This window comes from Fragaria vesca, linkage group LG3 (genome assembly GCF_000184155.1).
Source record: "Fragaria vesca subsp. vesca linkage group LG3, FraVesHawaii_1.0, whole genome shotgun sequence".
NCBI classification, from domain to species: domain Eukaryota; kingdom Viridiplantae; phylum Streptophyta; class Magnoliopsida; order Rosales; family Rosaceae; genus Fragaria; species Fragaria vesca.
This window is the reverse complement of record NC_020493.1, coordinates 20673145-20683094: the sequence shown is the minus strand read 5'-3', so window position 1 is coordinate 20683094 and position 9950 is coordinate 20673145. Positions and strand designations below refer to the sequence as shown.

The following is a 9950-nucleotide window of genomic DNA, read 5'->3' as shown; positions in this document are numbered from 1 at the left end:
GAAACCCTACAAGAAAATGTGTTTTTCCCCCATTTTTCGGCCATCGACTCGTTTAAATGTTTCAAATCAACCAGGTTACAGCCTATAGAGTTCCCAAATTGGCAAAACATTCATCAAGGATTTTTCCCTAAAAAGCAGCTCCCTATCGTTGCAAATCCCTCTCAAAGTTTCAATAATTTCAATTAGCCAGCAATTTCGCCTTCAAAAATTGCCTCACCTGAGTGAGAAGAGAAAACATCTTCAAATGTACAAACATAGACATACCATACATCAAACCGCCAAACCATTTATTTCCACATATATTTATGCTCTTAATTCCGATATAATCAGTTTTTTTCTTCTTGTCATTTGAGAATTGGTTGATTTCCAATTGATCATCTTTATGATGAAATGTGAAGATTTACTTCATAAAATGCAAAGTGGATGGAGCCTCTTAAACAAAGCTAAACCTGTTAATGAAGTACATTTTGATCCGAATTTGGTACGTATCCGTTGTCAATGGACGGATAAGTCTTTAGTCCTAAGTTATGTATCTACACATATCATGTGGATGATTAGAATTATATGTCATTAGTAGTACATGTGGCAACGACTGGCCCCAATCCACATGGATGACTAAGATCACATTCTCTTCTTGCTCAAAACATATTCATTTCATCTTCGGAGTAATGAAAAGTGGTTTTGCTAAAGCACTCAAATCAGGGTAAAATGTTTTGTTTCAATGATTTCGGATTATTTCAAGTTTTGAACAATAATGTGCAAGATGAAAATCCTAGACCTGAAGGCCATCATGGCATTTAAGATCTAAGCAACCCTGGCCAGTTATTCAGTAGGATAGAAACATTATCTGGGCATAATTACAATCCTTTGTTCTTTTGGCCTAAGCATAATTACAATGGAACTATATATGTATCTTTACAGTAGTAAATGACCGGATTTTGGTAGTGGTCGACATAGCTCTCCACGTTTGGGTCCATTTGTACAAGAAGCCCTCTCACTTACTTTACCCCTAATGATCAGAAATGTAAATTATCCAATGTCATCGACCCTTCTCATTTCTTGTGGAACGTCCTTGAGAAGCAGCACCTGATGATGTCTTAGACAGCTTTGTTGAAACCTCACAAGGTGCTTGAAATCCAATGTTTTCCACAGCTCCAACTGTCTTAAACAAACGTCTCCTGTTCACTTCTTCCACCAAAGACCGGTGCAGTAACTGACTTCGTACATCTACAAGTGACCTATTCCTCATCAAAGTGCGGCTATCCATGGTCCTTTTATCCGCCGAACCTGATGCTAGTAAGCCTTTGCATTTAGCCAAAGACTTCCCAGCATAGCGGTTTTCTTCAGGACAAAATCTTGTGGACTTGTGGCATTTTGATATGTGGTGATTGTCACTGCCTGCAGGGCTCATATTGTTCTCATGCTCATGGCCACAGATGTAATGTACATTGGAATACATTCCTGATTGTGAAGAACTTTGAGAGCTGATCTCATCAAATAAATCATCTGCAACAGAACAACATTGCAACTGAAACTTATGATTCAAAATGATAAGATGGGCTATAGCTTTACTCCTGTTATAATTCTAGCAGGAAAATGTAGCACGGTCCTTGATGTGAATTATGGCTGAAGTTAAGTCAGTGAAGTGTCTTGATATGATGCTAGAGACTTAGGATGAAACCCTATCTTCATCCAGGATAGTAATAGGCAATGGAACATGGTTACAACTAAAGCCATTGATCTCCAATGGATTTCAAAGAGATAACATCAACAAAAATTTTCTGACTAGACAATAGACTCAAGGCAAGACCGCAAGGGCAGCATTGGGCTTGGAAAGGTCTGAAGAATAACCAGAAATAATAGAGGGAAGGAACAGTCAAATTAACTTAAGATTCTATCAGGCATACCTTGAAGCTGATCACAACCATTTGTCCTTCCATTAATACTGTGAGACCTCATCAAGCCTGAGAATGATGACTGAGACGAAGAGCAGGAGGAGAAAGAATGAAAGGGATAATGAGGACCATCATCATCATCATCTTGATAATTATATGTATGGTATGCTTCAGTCTTCCAATCCGGTACCAGAGCAGAAATCTCCCCTTCAATCATCTTCGCAATTTCACATGGCTCCCAATCACTGATCTCCAGTTCCTTCACCATTTCGGTGGCAACATCAATTGGTGTGTCGTTTAGTATGTCAAAAGGAAAATATATGTTCCTGTGGGAACCTGCATGAAAAAAAAAAAATGAGAGAAACTTTATTTATTTGAATATCTTGATGTTTGCCTGACTATGACAATCTCCAAAGAAAGTTAGAAGAGTACCATCCTTATCAGCACTCTGAACTTTAAGAAAGATGGTATCATCTTCAGGATTCAACTTTCCCGTAATAGTCATGTGAGTCCTGGCTGGATCATCACGCAATTGCAGTTTCTCTATTTCTTTGGCATTTAGAAATGGCTTTGGATGTCTGAGCTTTCCCAAAAGCAATGGTTCACCTTCATCGCATTCAAGAAATGGATCAAGCAATAATTCTTTTGCCGATAATCTCTTGGAAGCATTTACTAAGCATTTTCCAACAAATCGTTGTGCTTCAAAGTCTTGAATTCGGTAGAATGCTGATGGAAGCTTCCCCTGAACAAATAAAGTGGCAGGGGTTAAGGTTCTTCTTCACTGATATCTATTTTTCATGATATCAAAACTTCACCTTACCGATGTCACTTTCTTGTAGATTTGTGCAGGGTTGACACATTCACCATATGGGTATTCAGACGTAAGCATCTCTAAAACACACATGCCAAATGAGTAGACATCAACTAGTTCATTGTAATCTTCCTCATATAGCTCTGGTGCCATGAACTCTGGAGTGCCTACAAGTAAAAAGAGCATTTATTTATACATAGAAGGATTAAGTACCAGCATTTATGTGTTAATGATTGATGAAGGAGTACCTATAACACTATGTGCACTATGGGAAGCACGCAGAATTGCTGCAAGCCCTAAATCACCAATTTTGACTTGCCCAAGATGTCCATTGACAAAGATGTTGTCACACTTGAGATCTCTATGAATTACTGGAGGATCATTTCCATGCAAATAAACAAGACCCTGCAGGATCTGACGCGCCCAGTTCTTAATGGCTCGGATCTCTACCCGAGGGTATTTCTTTCTATACCTGCAAGATGGAAGATACAGTAGTTTATCTACAGATTTGCACACAATAAATTGAATTAGGGATCAATTTTCAACTCAGATCATTTAAAAAATTTTTTAAAAAAAAAACACACACACAACACAGGGTACTCGGATATTAGTCACAGTTTCGAATCATGTATTAACAGGATGCTGGCTGATTATGTAGTCCTCATGACCCAAAATTATAATGAAGATGACTATTGGAAGGGAAGAGGTTACATTTATGGGCTATTGCAACATATTCTCCTTTTGTCTAGCTTGGCCTTGCCCAAGGATATGCAAGTTAACAATCTAAAGGAGTTGGCAATATTAGAGGGAAAGAAAATTACTCTCTTAGTGTCCCTGAAGTGAACATTTCAGTAATGAAGTTAAAAGTTTTGTGATCAACATCGATCCACGAGGTGTAGAATCGAATAATGGAGTCATGATTGAGGGTGCTGAGGAGGTGAACCTCTGAATAGAGCCGTTGCAAATCCTCAGGTGAGCGAAGCACTTCACTGAACTTGACCTGATTCCATGCCACCTCCAACCCCAGAAGCTCATCAAATGCCTTGTACACTGCTTTCATTGCTCCTTTGCCAAGAACTTCTTGAAACTATTAATGACAGCAGAAAGAATATCTTATTTACTCATATGCGAAGCAGAACAAACCAATTGCCATATCAATCAACTAAGATAGTAACAAGACTATCTTACAAATATGAATATGCCTAAATTGTACTCGCTCATTTTACAAATATATGGTCAATTCTTGATCTGCTTACATACTGTTCTAATATGAATCTGGCAATTTTAATTCTTTCAAGTTCACACAATAAATTAGCGTTATCATGTCCACTCATGCTGTCATGCATAAGCAATTGACTGCTGCAATTGATATCAGGTACATGTTTAGCACTGAGTTTTAGTTAAGAATTACTACTCTAGTGTAATATAAGTATATAACTACTCTCACAGTAGAACTTTATAATCATTCAACATCTGCACCCAATTTCTTATTTTTAATTTTCTTTTAATAACTCACACAATCATTAAACATCTGAACCCAATTGAAATAAAGAGATATACAGCAGCAAGGTTCTCAGACAAGCCAAGCAAGCCTTTTTTTCCTTTACTACACAATGATAATCTGTTCCTTGGTTTGGTGACTTTGGTCAACTTTTTGAAAGCACCATTAAATCGAATTTCACAGAGCTCAGAGCAAATGGAATCATATATACTACAAAGACAAAAATCTGGCATCTTGTATTATTAAATCAACAATCTTTCTTAATTAAGCAAAACTAATGGCCAATTATCAAGGCATAAAGGAAAAGAACCTCCCAGCCGACAAGTACTACTACTCAAATATCACACTTTTTTGTTGTAATAGGCAGCGACTCACCCCTTACAAACAAACAACCTCTTGGATCCTCTAAAATCTAATGTCATCAACTGTTGTTTCCACACGATATTTTGTATGTATAACATAAAAAAATACTGTCCATATACACGTATACATATACAAATCCGAACTAGCTAGGACAAAGTCAAGAACCTGGTTCCAAAGCTATGACGATGATCGTTTCCATGGTGGGTTTGACAACCCATTTCTTTAAAACAGTTCAATAAAGCATGAAACTTTAAGACAAGAAAGAACTGAATCCCCATGAATTCATGAAAAACCAAAGCTTCTGGCAACTGGGTTAGCTTTCTCTAACTTCAATCATCTTATACAACCAAAAAAGCAAGAAAATTGCAGAGAATGAATGACTGAATGAAAAGAAACAAGTAGAAGTAACATGCATACCCGACCATAGCGACCAGTAGGATCCATTTCCATGTAGCCAGAGCTCTGTGCACACGACATGTTACACGAAGTTGCCTCTGAAGAAATATAGCAGCCAAAACGAAGAGAGAAGAGAGGGGAGAGAGATAGTGATGAAGTAGTAGTGTAGGCAAATGATAAGGGTATGGAGAAAAATCAAACCCGAGGCTTTTCCCTCGTGGTTTTCGTAGGGAGAAGACACCAAATAATAAGAGCCAGAAGAGGCTGGAGTAGTGATCCAACATTCCAACCCATTATTCCCACTAACACAGCGCGTGGCGCCCACACGAGGTGGTCAGCAACAGTTTTGGGTTTGGGCAGTTTGGGGAATTCAAGTGGAAGAGGAGGAAGATGAGGTTACGGAACTTGAAGAATCTGTCATCTGTAGCTGCACATATTTGCACATATTTGTTGTTTACCTCAACCCTTCTAAGTCTCCAAGTATTTGAACGACTTGTAGTTTGTTGGTGTTTGGATTTGGACTTCGGAGTCCTAAGTAAAGGGCGGGGGGATGGAGGTGTGATGAGAGCGTGGCCCCTATGTGACGGAGGAGCTGCCGGTATTTTATGACCCGTGGCGGATGGCGTAGGCAAAGTTTTGTTTTTGGTGGGTTTTTGAGGATTTGGGTTTTAACATTCAAGACGTGGAGTACCATGAAACAGGGTGTTTTGTTGCTTGATTGACTTGAGTTCTTGCTTCTGGTCTTTGTGAGAATTCATTTGTTATTGGTTGAGTCTTGATTATGTATTTTCTCATTTTAGGGCTCGATCTAATTGCACAATAACAAGTATCAAAATAAGATGAGGAACTTCGGGTCTTTATATGATTAAGGATCATAAGGTGTGGCTTCAATAATCTTTTTATAACTTTAATGAACTTCTGGCTCTCGTCAATTGCATGAACTTTGAGAAATTTTATATTGCAATTTCATCTATACCTCGATCTAATTCACAACTGAATTCAAATGACTCAATCTGCTTGATAGCCAATACCGCTATTTGCATATTGTTTGATCAATATGTATACATGAGACGAGACTTTAAACATGTATGAGATTTTATGGAATTGTAAAACCACATTGGATATGAGATGAGCTGATGCGCACAAAGCAGACAAAGTATAATTAAAAGCTAAATAGAAGGAAGCAAACCAAACAAGAAAAGGTATGACCCGTAGATCATGAGTTTTGGGCAAATAAGCAATCACCAAATGCTCTTAGATCATCATAGAGTCTAAAACCGATATTAGATGAAGCTTGCTGAGCAGTCGGTGTGCGCTGACAGATAAACTACAAGAGATAATCAATGTGCAAATATAGATCATATTCCATAGTGCAAAGGCATTAACAGAAAAACATGATTTCTTACATATCTGGCAAACAATAACAAACATGTGGACTAGCTAAATCAAAATATATTGAAACCATAAATTTGCAACGAGTTCCAAAGTAAAATAGTTAGATAAGAGTGCATATATATCAAGAGAAGAAGGATTAGATTGATCATTCTATGATTTGGGAATATTAATTTAATAAACCAAACAATTAATAAAAGATTTACTGATAGTATCGGTTAAACTATGAATAGAGATAAATAAAAAAACTCATAGATCAAGAGTTTATGGCCAGGCAACAAAATCACCCCATATGACTCATGGATCATCATAGAGTACAATAATAAAGAAGAAAAACAAAGTATGATCGTGTAAAGGTGAACGGAAAAAATTAGTTTTGGTTTTCTAAGGTTGGTCGTTATCAACTCAAGAGTAGAGTCATGCTGATAACGTGTTATAAAGTAAAAAAAAAAAAAGAATAGAGAGAAGACACAGAGAGAATGGTTAGGAGGAGGTAGAAGTGTTCTCATTCATTCTTATTAGCATCCTTATATAGAAGTAGGGTTTACATCAGTACATAACTAATAAGTAATTATGTGTACAACCACATAGATTATAATATTTATAACACAACCAACACATTTTTAATTATTGGGAAATACTTTTCACATTGTCAAGGCAACAAAGCACTCCAAAAACATCCAACATCTTCCTACAAATGTGTTAATTAAAAGGAAAAATTGGAAAGCAAAGGTAATTGACCAAAATAATCCAACAAAAGTTATTGTTGCTTGTTGAACAGGGTATAACTAGATTGGGGTTTGTGGGTTCATCCACTAAATGCAACAATCTCATTCTCTCCAAGTATTTAGTAGTGGATTAACAAATCAATCAATTATCCCCATCAAATCATCTTTCCTCATGCATTTTTCAAAAGGGTCCCCTCCCACTTTCCCCCTCTCTTATTCTTATCCTCTCCTTGCTAAAAAAATCTCAAGGACTTTATATTCCCTATAATCAGCATATCCAAGATTATCCCAAACATGACTAGCTAAGCTGGTGAAGTAAGTGTCATCTCCTGAAAATAAAAACAAGTTTATACAGTTGACTCAGTACCAGCTATATATACCAACAAATGGCTAGTGATAATAATCTAGCTGAAGAACCTAGTATGATTTTGGACTAACTCCGACAGGTGAGGGTGATGAAGGTTTCATTGATTATTAGGAGAACTAACAAAGAACTGCGCTATTTTTTAAATTGATCAATCGACAATGCAAGCTCAGGAATACAGAATAAACATGTGTTTATTATCTTCATTTTAGAGCTTTTTGAGTCCAAATTGACAAGTACCAGCATATTGCACCACCAAAAACAAAAACAAAAATAGTCAACACAATTATTATTTCAAAATTTGTAGTATGTGGTGCAGGCAGTGCCCATTGATTTGATAGCATAATTTTCCAAAACCAAATTCCTCTGGTTAACAACAAGAACAATTATTGGTCACAATGTGAGTGTGTGTGATGACATTAAAAAAAAAAAAGAAAAAAAAGGAGAAAGACAAAGAAGCAGAAACAAGGGAGTAAAAAAATAAATGCACCAGCCGGGAATCGAACCCGGGTCTGTACCGTGGCAGGGTACTATTCTACCACTAGACCACTGGTGCTCTACTTGATGTTGATGTTAGGTTTTCTATCATAATAACACCGAAATCTTGGCAACCACTGAACTCGATCTCCCACTTTTTGTTGTTGTTGAGAACTGTGAACTCTCCCACTTTTATCAGCTTGTAAGAGTAAAATTGGATGATCAAGTCAACAGAATAGAGGGGGATTTGAAGTTTTAAACTATAATACCAAACTACCAAGTTTGGTGGTAAATGCCCATGGCTTGAGCAGGCAGTACTTTCAAAAGAAGAAAAAAAAACAAGAACTTGATGAATATTCAACTAAACTGAAACTGCCATTGTTACAACTATGTATCTCATCCTCATTTGTATACTAACAATGTCTAAACCCCGAAAAGATTCCTAACAAATCCTTCTCAGTACTGTTTCAAAACAACTACAAGCCTTGGGAGGGAATACAAACTATGGGAGGCAAACTTCACCTCCTATATACATTCACCCAACCCCATGGAAAGCACACAAGATTGTGTGTAGAAATGGAACAAGAAAAACAACTCCCGAATGTACAAACTGTGTATTCTACATTAATGAAACAACAACAAAAGAGGACCCCAACGAGAGTGGGGATGAAGGAAGATTTCTTCTGAGAAGCTCAGTCTAGTGAGTTAGCAGCTACATTTACGAGGGTCTTCATTATCTGATGCATATTCCCTCCTTCAAATGCAGTTGAGGGGTGAGTGGGGGGAAATCATCTTCATCCTTCAGATGGAATTCCTGCTCTTCAATCCTGATAATAAACAGAAAGGGAGGCTTAGCCTTAATAGAAAATCAATTACACATGTCTTTATACACGGTGGCCAATTTTGAACAAAAGTTCACTTACCTCTTTTCATCGATTCCTGATAACTGTAAACTGTCCAGTTCTGGCATGGGTACTTCTTCCCATGATGGAGGAGAGGAGGATCTAGACTCAGGTTTGTCGGCAGAGTTGGAGAAACCATTTTCATGGAAAGGCTCCCAAACTGAAAGCTGAGGTTGATGGTAATCTGATGTTGCAGAGTTTGAATTACTTAAAACCGGGAAATCAGCTTCTGAGAGCTCATGGTTGCATTCTCCAGGTGAGATTGTGTCTGGAGGGGCTGCAGGGAAGTCATAACTGAAAGTGTGTCTCTGAAATGGAGCATAGGTTCCAGCTGCCTCTTTCCTTCCCCTTCCAGGCAAGTGTCTATCCTTGTAGGGACGATAATTCTGAAAAGACTGTAAGCAGAGAACCTGATATGAATGCTCGATATAAAACGAAAACCCCAAAATATAAAGCCCGTTACTAAGATTCTATAAAAAAACAAAGATGCAATACCACATTGGGGATGTACGTCCCTGTTCCTCGTGGTTTGATCTTCTCTTCTTTGAATGGAGGAACATAAAAATTGGAACCATTCGTGTGATACGCATGTGTTCCCCAAGAAATACCATTTACAGTAGTTTGAGAATTAATATTGTGCTGGGACTGTAGGGCTTCACAGGTAACATCCCATGGATTCTCTTTCCATTGCTGAGGTGACAAAGGAGGACTGGGCAATAAAGGAGGTGATGTCGCACACTTGTGGCCAATCAGACTAAATTGCCGGTTCAAACAATGACTGTCAAAATCGTCACCAAGCTCCAACAAGGCATTATTCTGCACAGTAGTCTGGCATTTACTTTCATGCCTATCCAAAGTGTTTGCAAAAAACTTGTTAAGTTCATCTGATATTCTCTCTGCTGGTAACGAGAGAATCCAGCCTAGCTTGCGAGCTCCATATTTAAAAGCACTACATATTCGATAGAAGCTACCTGCAGAAAAAGCATGAATCATTACCATGAGACAGCAGACAGACTGAGCAGCTAGTATTTACAGTACTCCAGTAAAATTCCGTGAGAGAGAGAGAGAGAGAGAGAGAGAGAGAGAGAGAGAGAGAGAGAGAGAGAGAGAGAGACACTACT

The 9950-nt window shown here is 37.9% G+C and overlaps 2 protein-coding genes and 1 non-coding gene across 3 annotated transcripts in view; all 3 read right to left on the bottom strand.

The window, feature by feature from the left end:
- Positions 1 to 684: 684 nt before the first annotated feature.
- LOC101298206 (probable serine/threonine-protein kinase WNK4-like) lies at positions 685 to 5137 on the bottom strand. The gene is made up of 7 exons (XM_004294688.1): positions 4988 to 5137; positions 3528 to 3793; positions 2955 to 3178; positions 2716 to 2873; positions 2328 to 2637; positions 1908 to 2231; positions 685 to 1506 (listed from the first exon to the last, which is right to left on the bottom strand). The coding sequence occupies exons 1-7, from the start codon at positions 5045 to 5047 to the stop codon at positions 1040 to 1042; spliced, it is 1809 nt and encodes a 602-aa protein (XP_004294736.1). The 5' UTR covers positions 5048 to 5137; the 3' UTR covers positions 685 to 1039.
- A 2798-nt stretch (positions 5138 to 7935) lies between these two features.
- TRNAG-GCC lies at positions 7936 to 8006 on the bottom strand. The gene has a single exon. It is a non-coding gene; the product is annotated as a tRNA-Gly (tRNA).
- A 362-nt stretch (positions 8007 to 8368) lies between these two features.
- The window catches only part of LOC101304661, a 4257-nt gene continuing 2675 nt past the window's right edge, over positions 8369 to 9950 (bottom strand). The window contains exons 6-8 of the mRNA XM_004295973.1: positions 9325 to 9800; positions 8851 to 9224; positions 8369 to 8754 (exon numbers count right to left, since the gene is read on the bottom strand). Of these exons, the coding sequence (XP_004296021.1) occupies positions 8661 to 8754; positions 8851 to 9224; positions 9325 to 9800 (944 nt within the window). The 3' untranslated portion in view covers positions 8369 to 8660. The remainder of the gene's footprint in view (positions 8755 to 8850; positions 9225 to 9324; positions 9801 to 9950) is intronic.

Bases quoted from the DNA above. Each gene is read 5' to 3' on its own strand.
- LOC101298206 (XM_004294688.1), bottom strand. From the start codon at position 5,047: ATGTCGTGTGCACAGAGCTCTGGCTACATGGAAATGGATCCTACTGGT. The intron at 2,874-2,954 runs GTACTCCTTCAT...TTTTACTTGTAG, and splicing joins TAGTGCACATAGTGTTATAG to GCACTCCAGAGTTCATGGCA. The intron at 2,232-2,327 runs GTACTCTTCTAA...TTTTTCATGCAG, and splicing joins TCAGAGTGCTGATAAGGATG to GTTCCCACAGGAACATATAT.